Source organism: Oncorhynchus mykiss, chromosome 21, assembly GCF_013265735.2.
Source record: "Oncorhynchus mykiss isolate Arlee chromosome 21, USDA_OmykA_1.1, whole genome shotgun sequence".
In the NCBI taxonomy this organism is placed as follows: Eukaryota; Metazoa; Chordata; class Actinopteri; order Salmoniformes; family Salmonidae; genus Oncorhynchus; species Oncorhynchus mykiss.
In genome coordinates this window covers 18501052-18516400 of record NC_048585.1, presented here as the reverse complement: position 1 = coordinate 18516400, position 15349 = coordinate 18501052, and the positions used below count along the sequence as shown (strand labels likewise).

General features: G+C 43.9%; 1 protein-coding gene across 1 annotated transcript; it reads right to left on the bottom strand.

The window, feature by feature from the left end:
* Positions 1–367: 367 nt before the first annotated feature.
* Positions 368–4726, bottom strand: LOC110499888 (extracellular matrix protein 2-like). The gene is made up of 4 exons (XM_036957150.1): positions 4575–4726; positions 4211–4287; positions 2159–3767; positions 368–1978 (listed from the first exon to the last, which is right to left on the bottom strand). Exons 2-4 carry the CDS (start codon positions 4275–4277, stop codon positions 880–882), a joined length of 2775 nt encoding a protein of 924 aa, XP_036813045.1. The 5' UTR covers positions 4278–4287; positions 4575–4726; the 3' UTR covers positions 368–879.
* Positions 4727–15349: the final 10623 nt, after the last annotated feature.

Below are 15349 nucleotides of genomic sequence, written 5' to 3'. Positions count from 1 at the left end.
GCAAAATGGCTTAAGGACAACAAAGTCAAGGTATTGGAGTGGCCACAAACCCCTGACCTCAATCCCATAGAAAATGTGTGGGCAGAACTGAAAAGGCATGTGGAAGCAAGGAGGCCTACAAACCTAACTCAGTTACACCAGCTCTGTCAGGAGGAATGGCCCAAAATTCACCCAACTTATTGTGGGAAGCTTGTGGAAGGCTACCCGAAACGTTTAACCCAAGTTAAACAATTTAAAGGCAATGCTACAAAATACCAATCGAGTGTATGTAAACTTCTGACCCACTGGGAATGTGATGAAAGAAAGAAAAGCTGAAATAATTAATTCGCTCTACTGTTATTCTGACATTTCACATTCTTAAAACAGTGGTGATCCTAACTGACCAACGACAGGGAATTTCTACTAGGATTAAATGTCATGAATTGTGAAAAACTGAGTTTAAATGAATTTGTCTAAGGTGTATGTGAACTTCCGACTTCAACTGTATGTGGCATCATTGACCTTTAAGTAGGCCATAGTCTTTCAACACAGACTTCATGGGAGCGGTTCAAACAAGTATTTTCTCTGAACACATATCACGGCTTCCATCAATCACAGCTTTACCCAAGCGACGACATACAGTACAGTATAGCTATCCACATTGAGATCCAAGTTCACTCAACTGGCCATCTTGCATTGTTATCTTGTAATGTTGAATCAAAATCAGCTCCCGACATGATGTTTGTTTCTCTGTGTATTGCAGAACATTTTACCGCCATTTTAGAGCCCAACAGACTTTCAGGTTGAGCAGAAAAACCCCTGCAATTGTTTTCAGTTGTTGGATTGTCTATAATCTATATTTGCAGTTTGACTGTCCTGCAGGATTCTATAGACTGCAGCTCAGTAGAAGTGTACCATCTGGAAGCCTCTGAGGCAGTGGAAGGCTTTTGCGTCCATGTGGCCCAGGTCTATGAGGTTGTGCTCCAGCTGCACCAGCACCAGGTTGCTGAGGCCGGGGTCTGAACCCCCCCAGCAGAAGGCGTCGCGGGGCACTGAGTGGATCTTGTTGTGTGTGAGTGCCACTGAGTGTAGCCCCCGGGGCAGCTGCCTGGGCACCTGGCTCAGGGCATTGTGACACAGGTCCAGCTGGTGCAGGACGGGCAGCGCCCTGAAGGCCCCCGAGGCCACCCTGGCTATCTTGTTCCTGGCCAGGCCCAGGTGCTCCAGGTGGGGGAGGTGGAGGAAGGAGGCTTTGCCCAGGGAGGAGATGAGGTTGCCCTCCAGGTTCAGGGTTTTGAGGGAAGAGGGGAGGTGGCGGGGTACCTTCTTGAGCTGGTTGCCCTCTAAGTTGAGGCTCTCCAGGTGGGTGGCGTTGATGAGGGACTCCCTGAGAAGGCCATGGTTGGTTAGCCGGTTAGCACTCAGATCCAGAATCACCAGCTCCGAGGTACCCATGAAGGCCTCCCCTGGAAACTGCTGGATAAGGTTGCCACGGAGGTACAACTCCCTGATAGATAGAGGTAAGCCAAGAGGCACCGAGGCCAGCCGGTTGTGGTCCAGGCTGAGCGTGCGCAGGCTGCCCAGAGGTGAGAGCACACTGGCGGGGAGAGTATCATTCACATTCCCCAGGCTGTTGTTGCTCAGGCTGAGGACCAGCAGGCCGGGGCAGTTGGCCCAGGCTCCCTCCGACATCACATTAAGCTGGTTGTTATCCAGACGCAGCTCTTCCAGGGAGGCGGGCAGGTCTGTGGGCACACTCTCCAGTAGGTTTTGGTCCAGGTAGAGCCGCCTCAGGGCCGGGATGCCCTCGAAGGCCCCCTCGATGGAGCCGTCTGTCAGCCGGTTGTTGCTGAGCACCAGGAACTCCATGGACAGGTACTCATTGAGCAGGTCCAGCTGAATGCTGTCGATGCGGTTGTTCATCAGGAGGACGTAGCGGGAGTTATAAGGGATGCCGTACGGAACCTTCTCCAGCCCCTTGTCGGAACACTGGACCACTCTGGGAAAGGGGACAATAGAAAACATTGGAGTAATGAATGTCACAAACATTACTGTACAACATGGTTTGGGTGATTAAATAAGACTGTGACAATATGGAAGTAGCATAATGATAAAATATTTACAAAAAATAATTACAAATGGGCAATAGTAAGCCTGATTTAGTCCGAGAACATCTCACCGTCCATAGCAGGCACACTCCGGGGGACAGTAGCTGTCTTTGAAGTAGGGGAAGTATGCAGGATTTGTGCCCTCCTTCTTCTCCTGTTTTGTCTCTTTGGTTTTGTTGTCCTTTTTCAGAGGTTTACCTTTCCTCTCATTTATTTTGTCTTTCTTTTGATGTTTCCCTGTCTTTGTCTTGATACTCTTGGTAGTCTGTGTCAGCTTCATTGTGTGTTTTGGCACTGCTGGTTTGGCTGTAGGTTTTGTCTGTTGTGTTTTGGGTGTAGAGTTTGTCTGTACCGTCACTTTGGGTTTGGCTGTTGGTTTTGTCATCTCTTTTGGTTTGGCTGTAGGTTGCAGTTCCTTGGCTGTGGGTTTTGTCATCTCTTTTGGTTTGGCTGTAGGTTGCAGTTCCTTGGCTGTGGGTTTTGTCATCTCTTTTGGGTTGGCTGTAGGTTGCAGTTCCTTGGCTGTGGGTTTTGTCATCTCTTTTGGTTTGGCTGTAGGTTGCAGTTCCTTGGCTGTGGGTTTTGTCATCTCTTTTGGTTTGGCTGTAGGTTGCAGTTCCTTGGCTGTGGGTTTTGCTTGTTTTGGTTTGTCTGTAGACTTTAGCTGCTTGACTGTATTTTCTGTCTCTTTGAGAAAAACAATGCTGTTCCTCTCAGTCTGATTGTCGTTGACTGAAACCTTGATAATTGGGCCAACTTTGACCTCCATCGATTGCGAAACAAAACTCTCCCCCTCCCTGAGATTTGTCTGGGAGCTGTCAGTCACACTCTGAACCATAATGAGCTCACTGTACACCAATGAGATGGCCTCCTCTGCCTCTGGAGCCGGGTCTTGGATATGACTGGCAGGTTGAGTGAGAGCATGAGTGGCAGACTCTGGAACTTGAGAGGGGGTAGAGGGTGTAACTGGTGGAGGGCCATGTTGAGTGGCAGGTGGAGGAGTGACATCATAAAGTGGAACAGGCATAGCTGCAGGGGGAGGGGACATGGGTTCGTTGATAGCTTGATTGACAGGTTGAGTGTCCATTACTTTTTCTACAGGAGAGGAGGAAGTGCTGGTTGGAGAGGGGAGGTCCATGTGTGTAACGACTAAGTAGTTTCCCTCGCTTTGATCTACACTGGGTTCTTTAACTTCCTCAACTCTCAGGTTTTCCTCTAGTTTCTCCTCTCCTCCATATGCTCTCTGTTCCTTACCACCTCTCTCCTCATCATCTGATCTAATCCCTTCTTCATGTCTCCCCTCTCCATTATCTCCTCTCTCCTCCTCCTCTTCATGTTCCTCATCAGCTTCTATCTCCCAATTTTCAAATCTCTTCTTCTCTCTGTAATCAAGCCCTCCAACCAGCGTTCTCTCTTCCTCCATCCCTCGCTCTTCCTCATGGCCCTCCTGCTCTGCTGCCCCCTTCTCCTCCTCTATTCTCCACTTCTCAGATACAGTCTCTGGAGTTAGTCCATCCTCACTCCTACCCTCTTCCTCCCTCTTCTCTTCAGGGTGGGTTGCAGTGAGTTCTTCACCCTCCTCTCCGTCTGCTGTGTTGGTCTCCCTCAGTCTCTCAGGTCTCCAGTCTGACCAGGGATCTGTTTCTCTGACAGAGTCTTCTATGAGGATCATTTCCACTCCTAGACACACCCAGCAGTATCTTAGTATTGACACTCAAGATTAGGCATCGCTACAAAATGACAGACAATGTGGGCCATATTGATCTTACGAAGTTTGCAGTTGTTATTTTCATATAAGAATAGAATTATAATAAAATAAAACCACTTCTTACAGTACTTTAAATTAATTACCAAAATTTGGCAAATGGCTCCGGTTCTATTCAAACCTGTGACTAGGTTGCCTGAATAAGTCTGGGATATGTTAACAGACTTGGTTCGTTCGAAAAAAACTTAGGTTCCTTTGCTGCACACATATGATGCGTTTTCCAAACTGATCAGACAATTAGGAGAATCAGAAAATCAAGCTATTAGAAATGAGAAATTGTTGAATTCGTTTTTTCAAGTTTGGGAATGTAAAATCAGTGTGTAGATCCTGTGGATGATGAAAGTTCATAAGCACTTACTGGGCTGAAGTACAAATGATTGAAGAGGAACTATCAGGAGCCAGAGTAGCAGAGTGAGTTCTTCCATGGTCTTCTATCTAAAAGACAAGAACCTTAGTCCAACAACCTAAGAGACAGTATCATGTATAACAATGACAGTTTCTAATTGAGTCTATTCCTATTTCAAATATATAAAATACTATCTGAAATTAACTTCATAGATCTTCCCACTAGCACGAGTGAGTTTTCAAAAAAAAATTCATGGTCCTAATCTTTTCTGTCTAGAGGTAGGTGTCCTCTAAATATCCAACATAGATCTAGAGTAATAGAGCAGATAGTATCTGAAGTTCTATCTATTAGATGTATGGGTGTCAGTCTTGCTTACCTGCTGTGCCCTTAGACGTCAGAGCCAATATCATGCATCTGTGTATGTTGTCCTGTGGGAGTCATACCAAACTCTCTCAATGCAAGGAGAAACGCTGCTGAACCAAGCAGTCCTCTAGGAATGAGGACCCCCAAATAGTATGACACACACACACACACACACACACACACACACACACACACACACACACACACACATACACACACACACACACCCCGACTAAACTGGGGGCTAACGGGTGACTTTAATGACCTATTTAAGAGTCCCCTCTCTGTGGGGAGTTTTCACACACACACTCCGGGCCGGGAGCCGGCGGCAGGTAATGACTCTGAATACTCATATCTCAAAGGGAATTTTCACACCGACCCTCCAGGATAGTGGAATCTGGGAAGATCAATAGCAGGAAAGGTTAACAAAAAAAAAGGAGATGAGGGGGTCAATGTATGGATGGGAGGTCAAAGGGGAGAGGTGGTTTTAAGGGGGATTCTGTTTGCCCTTGTTCCAGAGGGGCATTAGCAGCCCGGCGGGTGACACCGTGGTGGCAAGAGGGGAATTGCCTGACCTTTGACCCATAGCGGTTGCATTGATAGGGGAGAGGGGGGTAGGTTGAGCCATTTTTAAAATTTAACTAGGTAGCCAATAGGAACAAATTCTTATTTACAATGACGGCCTACACCGGCCATAGCTGGACGACGCTGGGCCAATTGTGCGCCTGTCACGCCCTGGCCATAGAGGCTTTTTATTCTCTATTTTGGTTAGGCCAGGTTGTGACTAGGGTGGGCGTTCTATGTTCTTTTTTCTATGTTTTTGTATTTCTTTGTTTTTGGCCGTGTATGGTTCTCAATCAGGGACAGCTGTCTGTTGTTGTCTCTGATTGAGAACCATACTTAGGTAGCGCTTGCCCACATGGGTTTTGTGGGTAGTGATTTTCTGTTTAGTGTGTTTTGCACCTGACGGAGTTGTTTGGTTTGTTCCTTGTTGTATTTAGTGTTCAGTTTATTAAAATAATGATGAATACATACCACGCTGCATCTTGATCCTCACCTTCTTCCACCAACGAGAATCGTTACAACGCCCCCTATGTCAAGGGAAATGGTATTCTTTCTAGAAAGATACAAATATCTACATATATTTCAGGATGTTGTGTTTCCCTGGAAATAATCAGAATTCATGTAAACATAACAGTTTTGAAAACAGCTTGTCCAACAAGTGGTCTCTTGGCACAACTTACCCTGGATATAAAGTAAGTTGAGCATAGGGATGGGGTAAGTTGAGCATAGGGACGGGGTAAGTTGAGCATAGGGACGGGGTAAGTTGAGCATATGGACGGGGTAAGTTGAGCATAGGGACGGGGTAAGTTGAGCATAGGGACGGGGTAAGTTGAGCATAGGGACGGGGTAAGTTGAGCATAGGGACGGGGTAAATTGAGCATAGGGACGGGGTAAGTTGAGCATAGGGACGGGGTAAGTTGAGCATAGGGACGGGGTAAATTAAGCATAGGGATGGGGTAAATTGAGCATAGGGCCGGGGTAAGTTGAGCATAGGGATGGGGTAAGTTGAGCATAGGGCCGGGGTAAGTTGAGCATAGGGATGGGGTAAGTTGAGCATAGGGACGGGGTAAGTTGAGCAGCCTTGTGGTAAGTGGGTGATGGTGTCCTGTGACAGTGGGTGGTAGTTGAATTCATGGAATGGGGTTGTGGTATATTGTCGATCTTAAATGCTTACATTCAGATGTAGATCTTTCTCTTCAATATCACTTACCCTTCCATTTCTTGATCAGTTGTCTGAGACAGAGATGTTCTTTCGATGTACCAATTAGTAGGTAAGTTCCATGCATTCGAGGCTACTTAGCCCATGAAACTGGTCCGTGAGATGTTTGATATGTTCATCAAGCTCAGACTCCATGTCATCAGATAAGACCTTGTGTGGCTTTGTTAAACTATCATAGCCTCTCTTTATACAGCTCAGACTCCATGTCGTCAGATAAGACCTTGTGTGTCTCTGTTAATCTATCATAGCCTCTCTTTATACAGCTCAGACTCCATGTCGTCAGATAAGACCTTGTGTGTCTCTGTTAATCTATCTATCGAAATATCCAATAAATGTTGTTCCACTTCATGATTGTGTCCCACTTGTTGTTGATTCTTCACAAAAAAATACAGTTTTATATCTTTGTTTGAAGCCTGAAATGTGGCAAAAGGTCGCAAAGTTCAAGGGGGCAGAATAATTTCGCAAGGCACTGTACAAGCATTATGAAACCCATAACACAGGGATCATCAGCTAGATTCAGCCGTGGGGATATTTATTATTGAGTGGATGGTCGGTGGGCCGGAACATAATTATAAATCATTTGCAGACTGCAAATTGACTGCAAGAAGCCCAAACAGATATGATGTTAGACTAAAACAGAATCATTTCAAACCTTGCTTACATTTGCATACGACCACGTCTGTCTATTGTGCATGGGAATACTTCGGTACAGATTTCTTACATTAAATTCACTTGGATCGACTTCCTTGAGGGGAAAACATTTTTGTGCTCAGAACTTGGGGTGCCAAATAAAACCACAGCCATTTGGGGAACCCTGCTATAACACAATCAATTAATTAGACTTTGTGAAAAACAGTTTTTGGCGCTAACTTGCTTACCACTTTTCTAAGTGGTTTCTTCCTTCAGTGACTCCATGAAATGTATTTTCATTTTTATTTATTTGACCTTTATTTAACCAGGTAGGCTAGTTGAGAACAAGTTCTCATTTGCAACTGCGACCTGGCCAAGATAAAGCGTAGCAATTCGACACATACAACAACACAGAGTTACATATGGAATAAACAAAACATACAGTCAATAATACAGTAAAAAAAAAAAAACATGTCTATATACAGTGAGTGCAAATGAGGTAAGATAAGGGAGTTAAGGCAATAAATAGGCCTTGGTGGTGAAGTAATTACAATATAGCAATTAAACACTGGAATGGTAGATGTGCAGAAGAAGAATGTGCAAGTAGAGATACTGGGGTGCAAAGGAGCAAGATAAATAAATACATACTGTACGGGGATGAGGTAGGTAGATAGATGGGCTGTTTACAGATGGGCTATGTACAGGTGCAGTGAACTGTGAGCTGCCCTGACAGCTGGTGCTTAGTGAGGGAGATGTGAGTCTCCAGCTTCAGTGATTTTTGCAATTCGTTCCAGTCATTGGCAGCAGAGAACTGGAAGGAAAGACGACCAAAGTAGGAATTGGCTTTGGGGGTGACCAGTGAAATATACCTGCTGGAGCGCGTGCTTAGTGTGGGTGCTGCTATGGTGACCAGTGAGTTGAGATAAGGTGAGGCTTTACCTAGCAGGGTCTTGTAGATGACCTGGAGCCAGTGGGTTTGGCGACGAGTATGAAGCGAGGGCCAGCCAACGAGAGCGTACAGGTCGCAGTGGTGGGTAGTGTATGGGGCTTTGGTGACAAACGAATGGCACTGTGATAGACTGCATCCAATTTGTTGAGTAGAGTGTTGGAGGCTATTTTATAGATGACATCGCCAAAGTCGAGGATCGGTAGGATGGTCAGTTTTACGAGGGTATGTTTAGCAGCATGAGTGAAGGATACTTTGTTGCGATATAGGAAGCCAATTCTAGATTTAATTTTGGATTGGAGATGCTTAATGTGAGTCTGGAAGGAGAGTTTACAGTCTAACCAGACACCTAGGTATTTGTAGTTGTCCACGTATTCTAAGTCAGAGCCGTCCAGAGTAGTGATGCTGGATGGGCGGGCAGGTGTGGGCAGCGATCGATTGAATAACATGCATTTAGTTTTACTTGCATTGGCAAGTGAAGCTCATCTGCAGGTTAGTTAACACAGTGTCCAAAGAAGAACCAGAGGTATACAGAATGGTGTTGTCTGCATAGAGGTGGATCAGAGAATCACCAGCAGCAAGAGCAACATCATTGATGTATACAGAGAAGAGAGTCGGCCCGAGAATTGAACCCTGTAGCACCCCCATAGAGATTGCCAGAGGTCCGGACAACAGGCCTTCCAATTTGACACACTGAACTCTATCATAGAAGTAGTTGGTAAACCAGGCGAGGCAATTATTTGAGAAAATGATGAACTCTTTGGTCACATGATTCATTTTGTTTTTGGTTTCCTAGAAAAAAGGGGTTGCTCAACTTACCCTTTGGATCAACTTACCCCACTATCCCCCTTTGTTCCAGAATATTCAGACTTCAAAGTAGGGCCTACCCTGGTCTCCATACATTGGTTAGTGTTTTAAGTTTGATGTCTGGCCAACATGTACGTATACTCTATCTTCCTTTAAAACCTACATGTGGACTACATGTTTTCAGCAAAATAGATAATTCTCATTAAATGTACATCTCATGTTGTGTGGCATTCAAAACATCTAATGTCTTGAGAAAACAGGATTTATCCGATGTCTATATTTTTCTGTTTGGAAGAGAACAGCTGTACTGTAGTAAAAAACAGGAAGTAAAATAGAGACATTCTGCTGGGTCGTATTCATTGGGGCACACTGAAGAAAAACGTTTTGCTCCTGACAATGAAAACGGCTTCTTATTGCAGTGTTTCACTCCTCTCTTTTAGCCACTCATTATTCTCGGCGTTCGTAACCTTGGTGTTTCTCATCTATCATCTACATTGTAATAAACGGAGCCAAACATTCCCAAAGGACTTATCGGAATAGTTTGTTTTCAACACGATATGGGTTGGGAAGGGTTTATGAACGATGAGCAATTTCACAATTCAGTCCAGTATAACTTGTGTACAGATTTGTGATCGTACAGCACAAACAATGGCCTGTTGTTTACAAGCAGCAGAGCTGGGGATGGTTAGAAACACACATTCATGCACATACATAGATGTGCGCACACACACACACACTTGTTACAGCATTACATCACTACCTAGTGAGTGAGAGTTAATAAACTGCTTTCTAGTCCGATCACTTGTCTGATCGCCTTAGTATCACGCAGTAAAGTGAAGAGAATCCTGTTAATTCACTGTTTAGGAGTTATTGTAAGACCCTGGGGACCAGTGGCCTGTCCTTGCATTACTGACGTGCTCCTTCAGAGACTCCAAATAAAACCCAGCCATCACCGTCTAACTAGAGAATTACAATACCCACTGTCCCAATGAATAACACAGAGACACAGTAACAGAGACTGATAGATAAACAAAACAGTATTATATGAAGGATTAGATTGAGGGAGGGAGGGAAAATGGCATGCTGGGATATGGACTGGATAGACAGTGTGTAAGGTCACCTGGACTACCTGGCCTGATGACTCCTTGCTGTCCACCTGGTCATGCTGCTGCTCCAGTTTCAAATGTTCTGCCTGTGGCTATGGAACACTGACCTGTTCACCAGATGTGCTACCTTGTCCCAGACCTGCTCTTTTCAACTCTCTAGAGACCGCAAGAGCGGTAGAGATACTCTGAATGATCGGCTATGAAAAGCCAACTGACATTTACTCCTGAGGTGCTGACCTGTTGCACCCTCGACAACCACTGTGATTATTCTATTTGACCCTGTTGGTCATCTATGAATATTTGAACATCTTGGCCATGTTCTGTTATAATCTCCACCCGGCAGAGCCAGAAGAGGACTTGTCACACCTCATAGCCAAATCAAATCAAATCAAATTGTATTGGTCACATACACATGGTTAGCAGATGTTAATGCGAGTGTAGCGAAATGCTTCTAGTTCTGACTGTGCAGTAATATCTAACAAGTAATCTAACAATTTCACTACAACTATCTTATACACACAAGTGTAAAGGAATCAATAAGAATATGTACGTATAAATATATGAATGACAAATGCCGGTTTGCCTGAGGCTGATGCCGTGAAGGTGTTTGTACACATGCATATACACACACTCTCATTCAAATAAACACATACAAGAACACACACATACTTGTAATAGTGCCAGACATGCACACAAACATATACAGTGCCTTGCGAAAGTATTCGGCCCCCTTGAACTTTGCGACCTTTTGCCACATTTCAGGCTTCAAACATAAAGATATAAAACTGTATTTTTTTGTGAAGAATCAACAACAAGTGGGACACAATCATGAAGTGGAACAACATTTATTGGATATTTCAAACTTTTTTAACAAATCAAAAACTGAAACATTGGGCGTGCAAAATTATTCAGCCCCTTTACTTTCAGTGCAGCAAACTCTCTCCAGAAGTTCAGTGAGGATCTCTGAATGATCCAATGTTGACCTAAATGACTAATGATGATAAATACAATCCACCTGTGTGTAATCAAGTCTCCGTATAAATGCACCTGCACTGTGATAGTCTCAGAGGTCCGTTAAAAGCGCAGAGAGCATCATGAATAACAAGGAACACACCAGGCAGGTCCGATATACTGTTGTGAAGAAGTTTAAAGCCGGATTTGGATACAAAAAGATTTCCCAAGCTTTAAACATCCCAAGGAGCACTGTGCAAGCGATAATATTGAAATGGAAGGAGTATCAGACCACTGCAAATCTACCAAGACCTGGCCGTCCCTCTAAACTTTCAGCTCATACAAGGAGAAGACTGATCAGAGATGCAGCCAAGAGGCCCATGATCACTCTGGATGAACTGCAGAGATCTACAGCTGAGGTGGGAGACTCTGTCCATAGGACAACAATTAGTCGTATATTGCACAAATCTGGCCTTTATGGAAGAGTGGCAAGAAGAAAGCCATTTCTTAAAGATATCAATAAAAAGTGTTGTTTAAAGTTTGCCACAAGCCACCTGGGAGACACACCAAACATGTGGAAGAAGGTGCTCTGGTCAGATGAAACCAAAATTGGCCAACAATGCAAAACGTTATGTTTGGCGTAAAAGCAACACAGCTGAACACACCATCCCCACTGTCAAACATGGTGGTGGCAGCATCATGGTTTGGGCCTGCTTTTCTTCAGCAGGGACAGGGAAGATGGTTAAAATTGATGGGAAGATGGATGGAGCCAAATACAGGACCATTCTGGAAGAAAACCTGATGGAGTCTGCAAAAGACCTGAGACTGGGACGGAGATTTGTCTTCCAACAAGACAATGATCCAAAACATAAAGCAAAATCTACAATGGAATGGTTAAAAAATAAACATATCCAGGTGTTAGAATGGCCAAGTCAGTCCAGACCTGAATCCAATCGAGAATCTGTGGAAAGAACTGAAAACTGCTGTTCACAAATGCTCTCCATCCAACCTCACTGAGCTCGAGCTGTTTTGCAAGGAGGAATGGGAAAAAATGTCAGTCTCTCGATGTGCAAAACTGATAGAGACATACCCCAAGCGACTTACAGCTGTAATCGCAGCAAAAGGTGGCGCTACAAAGTATTAACTTAAGGGGGCTGAATAATTTTGCACGCCCAATTTTTGATTTGTTAAAAAAGTTTGGAATATCCAATAAATGTCGTTCCACTTCATGATTGTGTCCCACTTGTTGTTGATTCTTCACCAAAAAATAAAGTTTTATATCTTTATGTTTGAAGCCTGAAATGTGGCAAAAGGTCGCAAAGTTCAAGGGGGCCGAATACTTTCGCAAGGCACTGTAAAATAGGCATTGCTGTTATGATTTCAGTTGTCCTTGATGTCCTTTGTTATAAATGTATTTTTTTTTGTATTTTCTTTTTTGCATTGTTGTTTTCTTCTGTCTTTTCCTTCTCTTTAGTTCATTACCTTGGTTGTTGGTGCATTGTTGTTTTCTTCTGTCTTTTCCTTTCTTCTCTTTAGTTCATTACCTTGGTTGTTGGTGCATTGTTGTTTTCTTCTGTCTTTTCCTTTCTTCTCTTTAGTTCATTACCTTGGTTGTTGGTGCATTGTTGTTTTCTTCTGTCTTTTCCTTTCTTCTCTTTAGTTCATTACCTTGGTTGTTGGTGCATTGTTGTTTTCTTCTGTCTTTTCCTTTCTTCTCTTTAGTTCATTACCTTGGTTGTTGGTGCATTGTTGTTTTCTTCTGTCTTTTCCTTTCTTCTCTTTAGTTCATTACCTTGGTTGTTGGTGCATTGTTGTTTTCTTCTGTCTTTTCCTTTCTTCTCTTTAGTTCATTACCTTGGTTGTTGGTGCATTGTTGTTTTCTTCTGTCTTTTCCTTTCTTCTCTTTAGTTCATTACCTTGGTTGTTGGTGCATTGTTGTTTTCTTCTGTCTTTTCCTTTCTTCTCTTTAGTTCATTACCTTGGTTGTTGGTGCATTGTTGTTTTCTTCTGTCTTTTCCTTTCTTCTCTTTAGTTCATTACCTTGGTTGTTGGTGCATTGTTGTTTTCTTCTGTCTTTTCCTTTTTTCTCTTTAGTTCATTACCTTGGTTGTTGGTGCATTGTTGTTTTCTTCTGTCTTTTCCTTTCTTCTCTTTAGTTCATTACCTTGGTTGTTGGTGCATTGTTGTTTTCTTCTGTCTTTTCCTTTCTTCTCTTTAGTTCATTACCTTGGTTGTTGGTGCATTGTTGTTTTCTTCTGTCTTTTCCTTTCTTCTCTTTAGTTCATTACCTTGGTTGTTGGTGCATTGTTGTTTTCTTCTGTCTTTTCCTTTCTTCTCTTTAGTTCATTACCTTGGTTGTTGGTGCATTGTTGTTTTCTTCTGTCTTTTCCTTTCTTCTCTTTAGTTCATTACCTTGGTTGTTGGTGCATTGTTGTTTTCTTCTGTCTTTTCCTTCTCTTTAGTTCATTACCTTGGTTGTTGGTGCCTTGTTGTTTTCTTCTGTCTTTTCCTTTCTTCTCATTAGTTCATTACCTTGGTTGTTGGTGCATTGTTGTTTTCTTCTGTCTTTTCCTTTCTTCTCTTTAGTTCATTACCTTGGTTGTTGGTGCATTGGGGGGTTCTTGGGGGTGTGGAATGGAAAATAATTGTATTTTTATATTTTATTCCGGGGGGTACTGTGGGAGGGGTCTCGAATGGTTGAGGGACAGCTATTGGGGAACTGCGGGGGGATCTTGGAGGGTTCGGGTTTCACAAGATTGTGATCATGAAAAAGGAAACTGACACATTTTATATCACTATCATGCACACGCACCCTCACACACAAGGATGGATCTGTTGTGGAAAGACTGATACATGTTTGATAGTAGTAGTAGGCACCCTCACACACAAGGATGGATCTGTTGTGGAAAGACTGATACATGTTTGATAGTAGTAGTAGACACCCTCACACACAAGGATGGATCTGTTGTGGAAAGACTGATACATGTTTGATAGTAGTAGTAGACACCCTCACACACAAGGATGGATCTGTTGTGGAAAGACTGATGCATGTTTGATAGTGTCTTGATGCTGTATTGTTTGTCCTTCATGTTCTAATACTTTAATGTTACCCCTTCCTTGTGTTTTTGGTAATAAATTATTAGAAAAAAATATAAATATATGGATGATGAATACATGGATGGCCGTGCGGCATCGGAAAGATGCAGTAGAGAGTACATTATATACATATGAGATGAGTAATGTAGGGTATGTAAACAGTATATAAAGTGGCATTGTTTAAAGTCACTAGTGATACATTTATTACATCCCATTTTTTATTATTATGTGGCCAGAGATTTGAGTCAGTATGTTGGCAGCAGCAACTCAATGTTAGTGATGGCTGTTTAACAGTCTGATGGCCTTGAGATATACATTTTTCAGTCTCTCGGTCCCAGCTTTGATGCACCTGTACTGACCTCGCCTTCTGGATGATAGGCGAGGTGAACAGGCAGTGGCTCGGGTGGTTGTTGTCCTTGATTATCTTTTTGGCCTTCCTTAGACAGCGAGGGGGTGGTGTAGGTGTCCTGGAGGGCAGGTAGTTTGCCCCCGGTGATGCGTTATGCAGACCTCTCTACCCTCTGGAGAGCCTTACGGGTGTGGGCGGAGCAGTTGCCGTTCCAGGTGGTGATACAGCCCGACAGAATGCTCTCGATTGTGCATCTGTAAAAGTTTGTGAGTGTTTTCGGTGACAAGCCAAATTTCTTCAGCCTGCTGAGGTTGAAGAGGTGCTGTTGCGCCTTCTTCACGATGCTGTCTGTGTGGGTGGACCAATTCAGTTTGTCTGTGATGTGTACGCCGAGGAACTTAACACTTTCCACCTTCTCCACTGCTGCCCCGTCGATGTGGATAGGGGGGGTTTGTTGACGTTGTTTTGTTGATGTCGAGTGTGAGGTTATTTTCCTGACACCACACTCCGAGGGCCCTCGCCTCCTCCCTGTACTCCGTCTCGTCGTTGTTGGTAATCAAGCCTACCACTGTGGTGTCGCAAACTTGATGATTGAGTTGGAGGCGTGCGTGGCCACGCAGTCATGGGTGAACAGGGAGTACAGGAGAGGGCTCAGAACGCACCCTTGTGGGGCCCCAGTGTTGAGGATCAGAGTGGAGATGTCGTTTCCTACCCTCACCACCTGGGGGTGGCCCATAAGAAAGTCCAGGACCCAGTTGCACAGGGCGGGGTAGAGACCCAGTTACATCATGTACGTCTCCAGTGATAACTGTGACAGTCTGAGTTACATCATGTACGTCTCCAGTGATAACTGTGACAGTCTGAGTTACATCATGTACGTCTCCAGTGACAACTGTGACAGTCTGAGTCACATCATGTACGTCTCCAGTGATAACTGTGACAGTCTGAGTCACATCATGTACGTCTCCAGTGATAACTGTGACAGTCTGAGTTACATCATGTACGTCTCCAGTGACAACTGTGACAGTCTGAGTCACATCATGTAAGTCTCTCGTTAGGATTAAGACCTCAATATAGACCAGGGCTGTTCAACCCTGGTCCTGGAGTGCCAAAACACTTC

What these genes read in the sequence shown, in the direction of transcription:
- LOC110499888 (XM_036957150.1), bottom strand. Translation starts at nt 4,277, where the DNA reads ATGGAAGAACTCACTCTGCTACTCTGGCTCCTGATAGTTCCTCTTCAA. An exon ending in ATCATTTGTACTTCAGCCCA is followed by an intron (nt 3,768 to 4,210) that starts GTAAGTGCTTAT and finishes GGGTGTGTCTAG; the next exon opens with GAGTGGAAATGATCCTCATA. An exon ending in GAGTGTGCCTGCTATGGACG is followed by an intron (nt 1,979 to 2,158) that starts GTGAGATGTTCT and finishes CCCCTTTCCCAG; the next exon opens with AGTGGTCCAGTGTTCCGACA.